This window comes from Entelurus aequoreus, linkage group LG22 (assembly GCF_033978785.1).
Source record: "Entelurus aequoreus isolate RoL-2023_Sb linkage group LG22, RoL_Eaeq_v1.1, whole genome shotgun sequence".
NCBI lineage: Eukaryota > Metazoa > Chordata > Actinopteri > Syngnathiformes > Syngnathidae > Entelurus > Entelurus aequoreus.
The window spans coordinates 44,378,012-44,395,003 of record NC_084752.1 but is presented as its reverse complement, the minus strand read 5'-3'; the positions used below and the strand labels follow the sequence as shown (position 1 = coordinate 44,395,003).

The following is a 16,992-nucleotide window of genomic DNA, read 5'->3' as shown; positions in this document are numbered from 1 at the left end:
CATGACATCATCGAGTAATTTGCATAATTTACTACAATGATATGATTTTCTCTAAAAAGGCTCAAAAAATGTATACTTACTAATTAATAATAACAGTTTTGTTTTAAACGTCCATCCATCCATCCATTTTACAATATAATTACAACACTTTATGTACATATTTATATACAGAGTTGAACAATGAGTTATTCACTGAAATATATTTATTAATTGTGGTTCTTACAAAAAATATATCTTATAAAATATAAAAGCTAAAATGTCTCTTAAAGCTCTGCCCCTTTAATTAGTGCATACTAAATAATTTAACTTTAGCCTACTACTACAACCATATTATTTACCAGCAACATAAAGTGAAACAGAGGCAGAGGTGTCCTGCCACAGTCAGTAACAAATAAACAGAAAACAGTAGTGGTCAAATACAAATAAGGCAACAAGAGAAGTATCCTACACTTCTCTTTTGTAAAGTAAATCTGAACAGCCTATATGGGCATCTACATCAACTATATGATTTGCCAGAGAAGCTGGACAGGACAAAAAAAAAAGAAGATTATTTTTTTTTTTTTTTTTTTTTGTGGCGGACGTAATTCTTTCGTGGCGGGCCGCCACAAATAAATGAATGTGTGGGAAACACTGGCCTCTCCAAAATGGCAGAGCTCTAAGGCTTCCAGCGGCACACAAAATGAAGGAATAAATAAAACGTCGAGACATGGTTTGCACACAGAGGCACATTTGATTCGATCGAAAATCCCGTAAATGGAAAAGATGGCAAATAGAGGGGTTTGTAAGTGGATGTTCCACTGTATTGTGATGGAAATACTTAATGCGGCCAATGACTGACAGACTTGTTTAATGTTTTCATCTAGGATAAATCCGAATGTTTACTGCGTCATCTTCATTACTTGTAAAAGTCCGCCCTGTAGGAGAAATTACCCTGGCCTAATAAGATGTAAAACAAAACAGCAAACAATACGGCACATTATTAGCGTGTTCTACTGGAAACAGCTGCTCATAAATGAATACTAATGACCACGCTGCTGTCCAGCACGCATTCTGTTTCACCAGCCCAGCCGCTCTGCAATTATCGTTAGCAAAGGCAAACAATGCTCATCTTCCTGCGTTTCCAAACAAATACGAGTCTGGGGCATCCTTCTTTTTTAATGAGAGGAGCAAAAGCCGAGGAAGGAGAAGGCCGGAGATCGTCTGACTGGTTTAGTGACTCACTCAGGAATGAGTCAGCGGTGGAAAGTGTGTAATGAAGCTTTAAATGTGGACTTTTCTGCTCGTTAGGGAGCAGATACGTCATCGTGCAGTGAAATACCCCCGTAAAGTCAAACTTCACGCAAAATATGTTGGACATAAACAGGTTCAAGGGTAATTTATTCCTCTAATCAGAAATTGATCGATAGTGTCCAACAAGACAAACGTTATTACTCAAAGCCCACTGCTGAGCTTCACTCCATCAATGTCACTCTTTTGTCTTTCTAGCATATTCATGTTGAGGTTATGCGATATGGTTGCCATAGTAACACGGGCAACTCTTACGAGCGGTGAAGGCAGGATGCAGATTAAATATTTATTCTTGTGCTTTTGTGGAAGAAAAAACATAAAAACCTTGAAAGTGTTCAACGCTCATGCTGCATTTTGATGAAGTAATAATGCAGTCTGCCTCCCAAGTTATTGCTTACCATTTTATGTTTGTTTTTGTTATTAATGACTACCTTTTAAGAGTTTTTTTTAAAAGGTGGCAAGTTAGATTGTCCCCCAGCGTATGATGGAGCGCTGTACAGAAAGTAGTTATTCATTTTTTAGTGGGGAAAATGAAAATTGACAAGTCACTAATGCCGTTCTCAGTTGAATTTTACTGCCCCCTAAAGGCGGAACCCTTTAATGCAGGTTTAAAATTATCACTAAAATTGTACCATTTGATCACAGACTTTGACTGGTTAAAATAGTTTACCGTAATTTCCGGACTATAAGCCGCACCTGACTATAAGCCGCACCAGCTAAATTTAGGGGGAAATACAGATTGCTCCATATATAAGCCGCACCCGACTATAAGCCGCAGGGTTTTGATGTGTAATTAGCGTAGTATATAGGGGTTCCTGCTACCACGGAGGGGATTGTCGGGACAGAGATGACTGTTTGGGAATGCAAAGCGTCCCATTTATCAACAATAAATCTTTCAATCATTCAATCAAACTTTCACATCTTTGACATGGCGAACAGCATTCATGCAGAGTACAAATAATACAACGGTGCAAAGTAATACAAAGTGCTCGCCTGTACGTTATCAAAATAACCAGCCTACCGGTATATGAAAAGTCAGTCTTTAATCATTGTGTCATCGTCTTCCTCCTGTGTACTAAAACCACCGAAATCCTCTTCGTCGGTGTCGGAGAAGAACAGGTCGTATATAAGCCGCACCCTTGTATAAGCCGCAGGGACCAGAACGAGGGGGAAAAGTAGCGGCTTATAGTCCGGAAATTACGGTAATTGTATCCTGTGTATTGTGGTTTCTTGCAAATGTTTTTAAATTCTATGATTAATATTCACTGTTATAAAAAAAAACATGTTTTTTTTACATAATTGCATCATATCATTAGGATTATTAATACAATATTGTCATAACAGGAACACCCTTATCAAGGGCTTTAATATGAGGTCTGACTCAATATGTTTTGTTGCAAATTATTTGGGGGGGTTGTCTATTTTTGGTCAACTTAAACAATTATAGATTTATTATATAAAAAAAAAAGTTTGTTGTTTTTTCGGAGAAATTTTATAATAAACTACCTTTTTTTTTTGCAGTGATCTGCGCGGTCAATATTAAGTGTTGATTTCAGAGTTTGATATTGAAAGTTGCATTTCAAGCAAAAAAGAAACATGTATTTTGGTCTTTGTGTCACCTCAAAAGGACTTATTGACAAATATAACGACAGGTCGGAATACAAGGTATCACTTGATCTGGTTTGTTTTAAATAGATTTTTGAAGTTGTCACAACCTAACTTTTTTTAGTGATGTCCAAAGTGCACCCTAGATGTTACTTGCGGCCCACAGGTCTTTTTCCATTGGACTGTGGCGCATTCTAAACATACAATTTATAAAAGAAGAAACACAATATCCATCCATCCATTTTCTACCGCTTGTCCCTTTTGGGGTCGCTGGAGCCTGAATCTGAATGGGGTTAAAACAAAAAGGTGTCGTGTTTATAATATAGTACATTGGATTGGTTTTAGCTAGGGGTGTAACGGTACACAAAAATTTCAGTTCGGTACGTACCTCGGTTTAGAGGTCACGGTTCGGTTCATTTTCGGTACAGTAAGAAAACAACAAAATATACATTTTTGGGTTATTTATTTACCAAATTTGCAAAATCTTCCACCAAAAATATTTTTCTTCGTGAAATATTTGATGTGAAGTAATCCGAACCTTGGATAGGTCAATAATTGATAATAACATTGATTTTGATTCAATATTATGTTTTGAGCAATGACAGTTTGAAAGAAAAAAAAACAGCTTTGTTTTATTAGTCAACATTGCAACTTTTTCTAAATGACATTTAACCTTTAAGCTTTTTTATTTCACTTTTGTTATGTTTTTGTTTATTTGAATAGTATTTTTAGAATGTGCCGTGGGCCTTTAAAACATTAGCTGTGGGCCGCAAATGGCCTCCGGGGCACACTTTTGACACCCCTGCTATAGATAATAAAAAATTAAATGTGATAAATCTATGGATAAAAAGCAGAGCCTGGCGACGCATCCGCATTTATCATAACTCTCTCTCTCTCTCTGTCTCTGCCCCTCCCTCACCAATGCTGCTGTTTGTTTTGTTTTTAACCCCTTCTTAACCCTGAACGTACATTGAAAATACACGCAACCCTAACTCAAAATGCCGGACATTTGAGGCATTTAAGAAACTCCGCCCTGACGAAAGAGGGCATGTCCGGTGAAAAGAGGACGTATGGTCAGTCTATCGTAGCCCGTTAGCTGCTAGAATGCCGTGTGCATTGTTTACACAACGTGCGTTACGCTACTTAATATGTCCGTGTGGAAACTCGTTCGGTACACCTCCGCTCTCTCTAGGTCGTCCTCAGACGAGCCTTCCATCGTTGCTTCCAGTCATCCCGATTCTCCATACATTTGGCCAGTTCCTTGGTACTTTGAGCTCCTGCATCCTTCTTGAGTATGTCCACGTATGTTAGTGTGGGACGTCCTCTTGACCGATGCCCATGTGTTGGTTCCCACAGCACCAATTTGCTGGCTGGCAGCTCCTGATGCCTTTGGCAGTGTCCTGCTAGTCTCATTCTTGTCAGGTTCAAACACTGATGACATCTATTAAACAAGACAAAAAGGCAAGGAATCAAACAGAGATTAATTTAAATTTGGACTCAATCGAGGAGATAACGTGTCGACACTGTAACCTCTGCAGTGTCACCCACACTCCGACGAAGAAGGTTTTCGTCTCCTCTTTTATTTAGATGTTCAATGTTTACGCAACAACACCTGTCACAACAGGAATGGGGAGTATGTAAACAGTCCTTGTTTTCGGTCACATTGAAGACAAAATAAGAAGATCCCTCGGGCTTGGGCTCGTCCTGGATGCAGCTTGAGCAGGTTTTCGAGGACAATGGATGACCCCTCCCGTCTCATTCCTCTTCCAAGCGTTTGGCTTGGTGCAACAAAGACAGCTTCTTGTCTGTTCATTGGAAACTCAGAACGGAAAGTTTTTTGATAATTTAAATACAATTTTTCTGACAATTCTCCTTACAGCAATCTTCTCGCTCACCCTTGGTATTCCCTTGTAGAGGATTCTGTTGGTTACGTGCGCACTCTTGTTGATGTTAGGCACGGCACCAAACCGAAACCCCCGTACCGAGACGGTTCAATACAAATACACGTACCGTTACACCCCTAGTTTTAGCCTTCTTATCAAACGGAAAATATGAAAATGGCTCGCGCATTCTTTGAATTTTCTGGTTGTGTAAAAATTGGAACACCCCTGTACTCGCGGCTCTCCCTTCAGGTCCATATTTTGTTCTTTGTCACCCCAGGCAGGATACCAGATCACGCAGCAGCGGCGGCCCATCGCGGTGGACGGCATGCTGACCTACAGCCTCATGGGCGGTAAAAAAAAGAACCAGGTGCTGAGGAGAAACGTCCGCGTCAAGCAGATTCAGCTGGAGCAGGACAGCGGCAAGAGTCTCCACGACGACGTCCGCGGACAGACGCTCATAGACCTCAACAGAGCTGGTAAGAGTTAAAAAAAAAAAAAGAGAGAGATAGAAGGAAAGAAACTAGTTTGTTGTATTGGTTTATTGGTCATCATAAACCAGGCCTGCCTGGCATGTCTGTGCCCTGCCAGGTGTGGGACTGATGGAGCTGGTGATGGAGCCTGACATGAAGTGCGGCGAGGAGGCAGCGGCGGCCGTCAGGGAGCTTCAACTCATCCTGCAAGCCCTCGGCACCTGTCAGGCCAACATGTCTGGTAATGGTGCTCGATTAATCTACTCAATTGTTTGTACCAAGTCTCAGTTACACCACCACGAAACACGATAAAATATATCTGGAGGCACCACAGTAGGGATGTCCCGATCCAGGTTTTTGCACTTCCGATCCGATACGATGTTGTTTTTGCACATCCGATCCGATACCGATACTGGCCGATACTGGCCTTATCCGCGCACGTATTAAAGTTTAAAGTTATTTAGCCTACTTAGTTGTCAGATTCATGTTGAAAAGGGTTTTAGTACTCTTGATAACAACTAGCCAGCTGAATTAGGTGAGTTTGAATAATACACAATGGAGATGTTGACGTGCGGAGTTTCAAGCACTCTTCATTTTCTAGCAGGGGACTTTTCAAATGATGCTACATATTAGCAGTAATGCTACTTTTTATAGCAGCGCTTTTGCCCCACACTTGACAAATTACGGTTGTCTGTTCGACATATTCCCACTTGAAGCCAAACCACCGCCAGATGATGGACCCCCTGCTGTTTTTTGGGGGGAATTAATTAATTCTTCCTTCATTTGTTACCACTCGCACGGCTCCGTTAGCCATGCTGCTACCTCTCTGCTGGGAGAGGGTGTATAAGTATGTGACATATGATGTGACAGTATGTGACGTATGTAAGAAGGTGCGCTTGTCTGTCTGTGAGAAGGAGAGACAAGAAAGAGTGAGAAGAGCCTGTAGTGTAATGCCAGCAGCTAAAAGCAACTGTGTGAGAACGTATACTCCAATATCACCATATAGTCATTTTCTATATCGCACAGAGACAGCTGACATTTTTACCGGTAACTTTTAATTCACATGGCCGTCTTAACGGTTAGGACACAGACCTGTGTATGTGTTGAAGGTGTGCTGGAAAATGCGGAACGGAAATTAGGGAGCAGCAGAAAAGTGGAATGTATTATTTAAATCGGTGCGTTGGAAAACACGGACCAGATCCAGTTTTTTTTTAAAACTGGATCTGGATCGGCATTTTCCCATGGCCTGCCGATACGCATTTTTTGGCAAATATCGGCGGCCGATCAGATCCAAATATCGGATCGGGACATCCCTACACCACAGTCCTGATACAGGAGTAGGGGGGTGAATCTTTGGCCACCTAACGATTCGATCCGATTCCTGTGGTGACGATTCAATTCAGAATTTTTGAATTTTCGATTCAAACCGATTCTTTTGATGTGTTATTTGGAATAATAATTATGATAGGTTGATTGGCACAATACGAATGTCCTGAGTTCAATCCCGGGCTCGGGATCCATCTGTGTGGAGTTTGCATGTCCTCCCCGTGACTGCGTGGGTTCCCTCCGGGTACTCCGGCTTCCTCCCACCTCCAAAGACATGCACCTGGGGATAAGCCCCTCCCACCTCCAAAGACATGCACCTGGGGATAGGCCCCTCCCACCTCCAAAGACATGCACCAGGGGATAGGCCCCTCTCACCTCCAAAGACATGCACTTGGGGATAGGTTGATTGGCAACACTAAATGGTCCCTAGTGTGTGAATGTTGTCTGTCTATCTGTGTTGGCCCTGTGATGAGGTGGCGACTTGTCCAGGGTGCACCCCGCCTTCCGCCCAAATGCAGCTGAGATAGGCTCCTGCCCCCCCCGAACCCCAAAAGGGAAAAGCGGTAGAAAATGGATGGATTGGCAACACTACATTGGCCCTAGTGTGGGAATGTTATCTATCTGTGTTGGCCCTGCCATGAGGTGGTGACTTGTCCATGGCAGGGGTGCCCATTACGTCCATCGCGAGCTAGCGGTCAATGGCGAATGGTGTTCCTGGGATTAAAGGCCTCACCTTTTCTCCTCCAATCATATTGCCGGGTATTGTGGCCAAACAGCTCAATTTTTATTTAATCTGAGCACAGAACTTTCCTCCAGAAGGTCTTATCTTTGTCCATGTGATGTCAGATAAAATACAAAAATTGAGCTGTTTGGCCACAATACCCAGCAATATGTTGGGTATTGGACAATGACAATGACCCCAAACACACGTCAAAAGTGGTAAAGGAGTGGCTTAAATCAGGCTAGAGTTACGTTTTTAGAATGGTCGTCCCAAAGTCCTGACTTAAACGTGTGGACAATGCTGAAGAAACAAGTCCATGTCAGAAAACCAATATATTTAGCTGAACTGTACCAATTTTGTGGTCAAAAATTCAAGCAGAAGCTTGTGGATGGCTACCAAAAGCGCCGTATTGCAGTGAAACTTGCCAAGGGACATGTAAGCAAATATTAACATTGCTGTGTGTATACTTTTGACCCAGCACATTTGCTCACATTTTCAGTAGACCCATAATAAATTCATAAAAGAAGCAAACTTCATGAATGTTTTTTGTGACCAACAAGCATACTTGCCAACCTTGAGACCTCCAATATCGGGAGGTGGGGGGGGGGGTGGCTAAGGGCGTGGTTAAGAGGAGAGTATATTTACAGCTAGAATTCACCAAATCAAGTATTTCATATATAATATATATATATATATATATATATATATATATATATATATATATATATATATATATATATATATATATATATATATATATATATATATATATATATATATATATATATATATATATATATATGAAATACTTGACTTTCAGTGAATTCTAGCTATATATATTTGTATTTTTTATTTTATTATACATATAAATAAAAGACATACTTGGATTTCAGTGTTCTGCAGGCTATCCAGTAGGTGACAGTATTGTCCTGTTTAAGAGTGTCACAACATTGCTGTTTACGGCAGACGAACTGCTTTACGGTAGACTAAACGTGACTGCTGTTGTTGTGTGTTGTTACCGCGCTGGGAGGACGTTAATGAAACTGCCTAACAATAAACCCACATAAGAAACCAAGAACTCTCTCTCCTTGTTGTGCACTCTACTCTCTAAAAGCCGTAGATGTTATGACGTCATTGGGCAGGCAAGCTGCTGGGAAAGCGGACGTGAGAACTCAGGTCCGCATTGAGCTGGAGGGGGCGTGGCCTCCAGCTCCGGCTGAATACCGGGAGTTTGTCGGGAGAAAATCTCTGCCGGGAGGTTGTCGGGAGGCACTGAATACCGGGATTCTCCCGCTAAAAACGGGAGGGTTGGCAAGTATGCCAACAAGTATGTGCTCCAATCACTCTATCATAAAAAAATAAGAGTCGTAGAAATTATTGGAAACTCAAGACAGCCATGACATGATGTTCTTTACAAGTGTATGTAAACTTTTGGCCACGACTGTATATATATTTATATTTATTTTATATATATATATACATATATATATATATATATATAATTTATATATAATGTATTTATTTTGCCGTTTTTGTTTGAATGTTAAAGGTGTTTAATGATAATACAAGCATGTTTAACATATGGATTCCCTTCTTTCATGAAGACAAGAATAATAGTTGGTGTATTACCTGATTTTGACCAGGACTGTAAGTATCGTACTTTGTTACCTGTTTGATTGTAAAGTGCATTTTAGTTGTAGTTTTCATGAACAAATTTGGAGGCCTTGAAATCGGCATGTAACATCGCTAATGCTAATCAGTGGCATGTCAATAGCAAAGTCAATGTGTCTTACCATCAAGCTAGCGCAAAATAGAGCCTTATTTAACTTGTGTTGGAGCGTTTTTTTGAGTCAATTACTTTATTGGCATTGAAAATTGCAACGTTACCGAGAGGTAGTCTGGCTGAGTTCACTCTCAGTGCTGCTGGAGTGATCGCCAAGTGCCGAAGTGCAAAAATGGGCACGACGTCACGCGCAACCCTAGGCATCTAAACATGGCACTGTTGGACTTTACGTGACTCAATGCCTGGTAGGACCGGCGGGATTCGGTCGGTGCCAAAAAAAATTCAAATTCGGTACCCATCCTTAATTACAACACGTCAACACAAACGTGCCCATTTCTCATATAAATGACTCCTTTGGCGCTCACATTTTGTCTCGACAAAAGCAGTCGCCTACGTACACTACCGTTCAAAAGTTTGGGGTCACCCAAACAATTTTGTGGAATAGCCTTCATTTCTAAGAACAAGAATAGACTGTCGAGTTTCAGATGAAAGTTCTCTTTTTCTGGCCATTTGGAGCGTTTAATTGACCCCACGAATGTGATGCTCCAGAAACTCAATCTGCTCAAAGGAAGGTCAGTTTTGTAGCTTCTGTAACGAGCTAAAGTGTTTTCAGATGTGTGAACATGATTGCACAAGTGTTTTCTAATCATCAATTAGCCTTCTGAGCCAATGAGCAAACACATTGTACCATTAGAACACTGGAGTGATAGTTGCTGGAAATGGGCCTTTATACACCTATGTAGATATTGCACCAAAAACCAGACATTTTGTAGCTAGAATAGTCATTTACCACATTAGCAATGTATAGAGTGTATTTCTTTAAAGTTAAGACTAGTTTAAAGTTATCTTCATTGAAAAGTACAGTGCTTTTCCTTCAAAAATAAGGACATTTCAACATGACCCCAAACTTTTGAACGATAGTGTATGTCGATTTAAGTGGACACTTTTGAGTAATAGGAATAACCCCTAGAATGCCCACAGTAGTCCTGGGGGTCCACCGTGTATTTAAGGAGTGGTCTTCTCTCCGCAGAGGGCCAGCTGAGGGTGGACGCCAACGTGTCGGTTCACAGACCAGGCGAGCCTCTCGGTGTCAGGACTGAAGTGAAGAACATCAACAGCGTTCGATTCCTGTCCAAAGCCATCGGTGAGCACGTAGTTTCTGACCTGATGCCATCTGTTCTCGAAGAATGTTCTCGCGTGAGGCATGGTAAGAATTCATCTGTTCCAGGGTCAAACTCTTTGCACTCGCCAACTTAAAGCATTTTAAATAAGTACGTCAAAAGGTAATTTTTTTTTAAAATTTGTATTGTTAATTGTCATGTGCATTCGTGCAAGGAGTTGCACTGTTGCTAATGGCAACACTTAATAATATTGCTATGTTCAACCAGCCCTACCTTTTGATACTTTTCTATTTCTACTATCCTCAATATATTTTCTTTATTTAGCTTAAAATCACTGATACTTTTTAAAAGAGTGTACACCAGGGGTGCCCATTACGTGGATGGCGAGCTAGCGGTGGATGGTGGAGGGTGTGTCAGTCCATCGCCAGACAGGCATTAAAAAAAATAGACCTAAAATTGAGCGATCATCGATCTTCACTTTGGTCACTTGATTGACATTCACGGCACCCGAGGGTCTTGTGAGATGACGCTGGCTGCTGCCAGGTCATTATTAAGAAAAAACGACCGACAGGAAGGCGAGAAACACTTTTTATTTCAACAGACTCTCGTGCCTGCCGTCAAAACTTTAAAGACCGACTGCGCAGTTCCTGTCTTCACAATAAAAGCCCTGAGTCATCCTGCCTGCGCTAACAAAATAAGAGTCTTCGTGCACAATCTAGCAAGCTACGGAGTTTGTCGCCAATGTATTTTTTGTAAAGTGTCAGAAAAGGAGTATGGAAGCTGGACAAATACCGTATTTTTCGGACTATAAGTCGCAGTTTTTTTCATAGTTTAGCCGGGGGTGCGACTTATACTCTGGAGCGACTTATGTGTGAAATTATTAACACATTACTGTAAAATATCGAATAATATTATTTATCTAAGTCACGTAAGAGACTAGGCGTATATCAGCAATCCTCACTCACACGTCAACCAATAAAAATTTGACGGGGGCGGGTCATGGCAGAAGTGCATTGTGGGTCATGGCAGACGTGCATTGTGAAAAAAAAGATGCTACCTGCTACTACTTCTGTAGCTATGAAAATGGATCATTTCAACATTGGCGGTAACTTATAAAAAGTGAGAAGGGCTGAACAAAAATGACACCGAAAAGGAAATCATATACTGCAGGTTACAAGCTGGACGTAGTGAAATATGCAGCAGAAAACGGCAAGAGGAAGCGGCGCATTGTCTACCTTTGGAGTTGGCAGAGTTGTTTAGAAGCGACACAGAGGAAGAAGATTTCATGGGATTTAGCGATTAGGAGTGACAGATTGTTTGGTAAACGTATAGCATGTTCTATATGTTATAGTTATTTGAATGACTCTTACCATAATATGTTACGTTAACATACCAGTTGGTTATTTATGCCTCATATAACGTACACTTATTCAGCCTGTTGTTCACTATCCTTTATTTATTTAAAATTGCCTTTCAAATGTCTATTTTTGGTGTTGGCTTTTATCAAATAAATTTCCCCCAAAAGTGCGACTTATACATGTTTTTTTCCTTCTTTATTATGCATTTTCGACCGGTGCGACGTATACTCCGGAGCGATTTATAATCCGAAAAATACGGTAAAATGGCAAAAAGAAAGCACTTTCATGGGGTATTGAATTGAATTGAAGCATTTATTTAAAGCCTGCACAGTACAACAACACATTTTTTTTTTTACATCTTGGCAGAGACATTAGTGCAAGGCTTGAAAAGGGATTGGATGAAGCAGATGCTTATAATATCCCAACCCCTCTCACTCATTCCACATTTAACATAAACAATTTAATACAAGAACAATACCATACAAACAAACACAAGAAAAACTCCTGTACACTAACAATACAATAGTACTGCTGTTAGTATGAGACAAGACGAGACAAAACATACACACACACACACACACAGGCCCAAACACTCTCTGACCATACACCTCTCTCCCATCACTCTCTTTCATTTCCTCCTACTTCTTTTTTAAACAGTGTTAAGTATTGGACAGAAAGGAGGACTTTTTTTCTCCTCCATTGTAAAATGTGGAGGTTATCATCACTAACTGTCTGATTCCAATCAATGCAAGTCATCACAATCATACCAACTTATATTCTTGTCTTCATGAAAGAAAGGAATGTTAAACATGCTTGTATTATCATGAAACACCTTTAACTTGTTCACCTCTCTTTCATGAATACATCAATATAAATGATATATATGAATGAGGTAGATCCCCTCCACTTGGTCCAATGAAAAGTAGCTCGCCTGCAGAAAAAGTGTGGCCACTCCTGGTGTACAAACTCCAAAAAGCTTCAGAATTCAGGGTCGAAAATAGAAATAATCCATTACATGGTCGAACATTTTATCAATTCATGTTTGAGAAACTTTTGGGGTGTATTTTTCTCAAAGCTACTTTTTCAAACATAATAAAGCCAAATACAAATAACGCAACAAGAGAAATACCTCACACTTCTCTTTGCTAAAGTAAACCTGTACAGCATATATGAGTGTAACGGTACATGTATTTGTATTGAACCGTTTCGGTACGAGGGTTCCGGTTCGGTTCGCAGGTGTACCGAACGAGTTTCCACACGGACATATTAAGTAGCGTAACGCACTTTGTGTAAACAATGCACAACACAACGAGGCACAACACACGACAGACTAGGATAGACTGACCATACGTCCTCTTTTCACCGGACATGTCCTCTTTTGCTATAGCAGGGGTGTCAAAAGTGTGCCCCGGAGGCCATTTGCGGCCCACAGCTAATGTTTTAAAGGCCCACGGCACATTCTAAAAATACTATTCAAATAAACAAAAATATAACAAAAGTGAAATAAAAAAGCTTAAAGGTTAAATGTAATTTAGAAAAAGTTGCAATGTTAATAAAACAAAGCTGTTTTTTTTTCTTTCAAACTGTCATTGCTCAAAACATAATATTGAATCAAAATCAATATTATCATGAATTATTGACCTATCCAAGGTTCCCATTACTTCACATCAAATATTCCACTTAGAAAAATATTTTTGGTGGAAGATTTTGCAAATTTGGTAAATAAATAACCCAAGAATGTATATTTTGTTGTTTTCTTACTGTACCGAAAATGAACCGAACCGTGACCTCTAAACCGAGGTACGTACCGAACCCAAATTTTTGTGTACCGTTACACCCCTAACAGCATATATGGACATTGACATAAACAACAAGATTTTCCTGAGTGGCTGGATAGGACAGAGTTTAAAAAAATAAATAAAAATTGGGCCTGTTTTCAAATTGTGTGCCCATGCTCATTGTTATTGTTGCGTTGACCAGCATTCCTCCAATGGGGAATTCAAATTGCTAGTCTCTCCCAGATTCTTTTTATGGCAATAAGCTGATGTTTATATTCAATCACCAGGCAGAAGTTGGTATTTTGTGGTTTATTCTCCAAGCTTAGAGGACAAACGTGAGACCAATCTAGTACACCAGCGTTCCCTCGCCCGGTCCAGATTGGTCTCTCCCAAACCCACGTAAGTCCCGTGATCCTCCCTCTGTCCATCGCCCCCACTCCCGTTTTTTAGACTACTCCGAGTTATCTCTACTCTGACACATTCCAATCTAGAAGGCCGACACCTTACTATGAGACTCAAAAGAAGGAAGAATACTAGGTATTCTTTATATGACTATAGGAGTTTAGAAAGAAGTAACACTTAAATATGGATATGATTCTGATCTGCTTCCAACATTATACATTATTCAAGAACAGCAACTCATCTCTGCATGAATGAGCACTTTGGAGATGGACACATTTGGTCACCATAGAAAAGTGACTCATCTCCATTTTGCATGCACACACTGTGGAGCTGCACGGTGAATCATTTACCAACACTTTGAGACGCGCTTACAAGCCATGGAGACCGACATGCTTGATCAAGGCTGAAATGTGGCGGCGCGTGTTGGACCCGTCAATTGGCAGCCGCCCTCGTTCCCTGTTAGGCTTCACGCCACCGAGCTCTTCATCGGACTGAAAAGCACTTTCGCTTTCTTGCCAGACTACGAGATCCATAGACAGATCGACGTCCTGCGGAGGGGAGAGAGCGTGCAGAACGAGACCCGCGCTTACGACTCCAAATCCGGGGTAAGGAGGAGACGCTGGAGGGAAACACGGCGCCACGGGCATGCGTCTGAGTGGAAGCGTCACGCTAATGATGATGAATGAAGTCATTTGGGTGCCGCCATCGTCCTCGTCCTATCCCTGACCTCAGTGTTACTCCCACGCAGCTGAGGCCAGCATCTTCATCATGTGGAATAGTGCACCTGAGCCCTTGTGGTTGGCTCCTTCTCCGACTGGACTCTATCTTAGGTCCACCTGCCGCACACGCGATGAGAGCCAATAGCATCCTCATTAGAGGTGCGCAGGTGGACCTGATGAAGTGCCCAGCGAGTCTAGTTAGCCCGCTTCTCATCACTCACCATCAATGTTTATTTAATGGCTTTCCTCTTCTTGTTGTTGCAGGACTACCATGCCCATGAGGGACAAGGAGGGTCTTCAGGACTACAGGTGTGTGGTCAAAACATTAAGGACGGCTACACAACCAAAGTGAGACTGGAGACAAACCAATTAGCGGTGTCTTCATTGTTGTCGTACTGACAGCTGTTTCTAATACGCTAGCCCCTCAAATTAGAATCTGTGACGGAGCGCTTAGCTCAAACACTTGTATCTCAAATCAACGTTTCCCATTGAAATTAAGTAAAATCAATTTTATTGGTGCATGGTCCCCCCAAAACAGCACAATTTTAACAAAGGAAAACTTTTCAAGAACATTTATTGTATATAAACAATATAATGTACTACTAACAATTACTGTAGTTTTATGAAGTAATCCAATAATAATATACAGCATTTAGCTTGGAGAGCGGGATCTCCTTCCAGCTGCTTGGCGCTGTCAAACACCCCATCAGCAGCTGTTCCATATTTTTATAGTTAAATGTCCCGCCATTTAATCATTATCTCACCGTCCTTGGCTGGCGTCAACTCCTTCTGCTTCAGCACGGTGCAGACTAGTAGTGATACGGCGCTACACGCTATGTCATGTTTTTAATGATTTCTTTCTTTAATTTAATGAATGTCGTCCGCCTCTTCTTCTTCGCACTGTCCTTCACAAGCACTTTCTTCATTCCAGTGGTTAAAAAACAAACGTATGTCCATCTCTAGCTGTAAGCTAATGCTAGCGAGTAAGACCTAATATTGTGACCATTTAGTCTGGATCGAAACGTTCGAGCTGTGTTTGTGCATAGTGCAAGTGTACCTAATATTGTGACCATTTAGTCTTGATCGGGACATTCCAGCTGTGTTGGTGTACCTAATATTGTGACCATTTAGTCTTGATCGGGACATTCCAGCTGTGTTTGTGTACTAATATTGAGCCATTTAGTCTCGATCGGGACGTTTCCAGCTGTATTTGTGTACCTAATATTGTGACCATTTAGTCTCGATCGGGACGTTTCCAGCTGTGTTTTTGTACCTAATATTGTGACCATTTAGTCTGGATCGGGACGTTCCAGCTGTGTTTGTGTACCTAATATTGTGACCATTTAGTCTCGATCAGGACGTTTCCAGCTGTGTTTGTTACTAATATTGTGACCATTTAGTCTCGATCAGGACGTTTCCAGCTGTGTTTGTGTACCTAATATTGTGACCATTTAGTCTCGATCAGGACGTTTCCAGCTGTGTTTGTGTACCTAATATTGTGACCATTTAGTCTCGATCAGGACGTTTCCAGCTGTGTTTGTGTACCTAATATTGTGACCATTTAGTCTCGATCAGGACGTTTCCAGCTGTGTTTGTGTACCTAATATTGTGACCATTTAGTCTCGATCGGGACGTTCCAGCTGTGTTTGTGTACCTAATATTGTGACCATTTAGTCTTGATCCAGCTGTGTTTGTGCATAGTGCAAGTGTACCTAATATTGTGACCATTTAGTCTGGATCGGGACGTTCCAGCTGTGTTTGTGTACCTAATATTGTGTCCATTTAGTCTCGATCAGGACGTTTCCAGCTGTGTTTGTGTACCTAATATTGTGACCATTTAGTCTCGATCAGGACGTTTCCAGCTGTGTTTGTGTACCTAATATTGTGACCATTTAGTCTTGATCGGGACGTTCCAGCTGTGTTTGTGGTACCTAATATTGTGACCATTTAGTCTGGATCGGGACATTCCAGCTGTGTTTGTGGTACCTAATATTGTGACCATTTAGTCTCGATCGGGACGTTCCAGCTGTGTTTGTGTACCTAATATTGTGACCATTTAAGTCTTGATCCAGCTGTGTTTGTGCATAGTGCAAGTGTACCTAATATTGGGGACCATTTAGTCTCGATCAGGACGTTTCCAGCTGTGTTTGTGTACCTAATATTGTGACCGTTTAGTCTGGATCCAGCTGTGTTTGTGCATAGTGCAAGTGTACCTAATATTGTGACCATTTAGTCTCGATCAGGACGTTTTCCAGCTGTGTTTGTGTACCTAATATTGTGACCGTTTAGTCTGGATCCAGCTGTGTTTGTGGCATAGTGCAAGTGTACCTAATATTGTGACCATTTAGTCTGGATCGGGACGTTCCAGCTGTGTTTGTGTACCTAATATTGTGTCCATTTAGTCTTGATCCAGCTGTGTTTGTGCATAGTGCAAGTGTACCTAATATTGTGACCATTTAGTCTTGATCGGGACGTTCCAGCTGTGTTTGTGTACCTAATATTGTGACCATTTAGTCTTGATCGGGACGTCCAGCTGTGT

The 16,992-nt window shown here is 41.1% G+C and overlaps 1 protein-coding gene across 1 annotated transcript in view; it reads left to right on the top strand.

The window, feature by feature from the left end:
• Positions 1 to 16,992, top strand: part of LOC133639812 (glutamyl-tRNA(Gln) amidotransferase subunit B, mitochondrial-like) — a 137,890-nt gene that overhangs the window by 111,214 nt on the left and 9,684 nt on the right. The window contains 5 exon segments of the mRNA XM_062033429.1: positions 5,053 to 5,251; positions 5,364 to 5,486; positions 10,106 to 10,219; positions 14,254 to 14,337; positions 14,717 to 14,762. Of these exon segments, the coding sequence (XP_061889413.1) occupies positions 5,053 to 5,251; positions 5,364 to 5,486; positions 10,106 to 10,219; positions 14,254 to 14,337; positions 14,717 to 14,762 (566 nt within the window).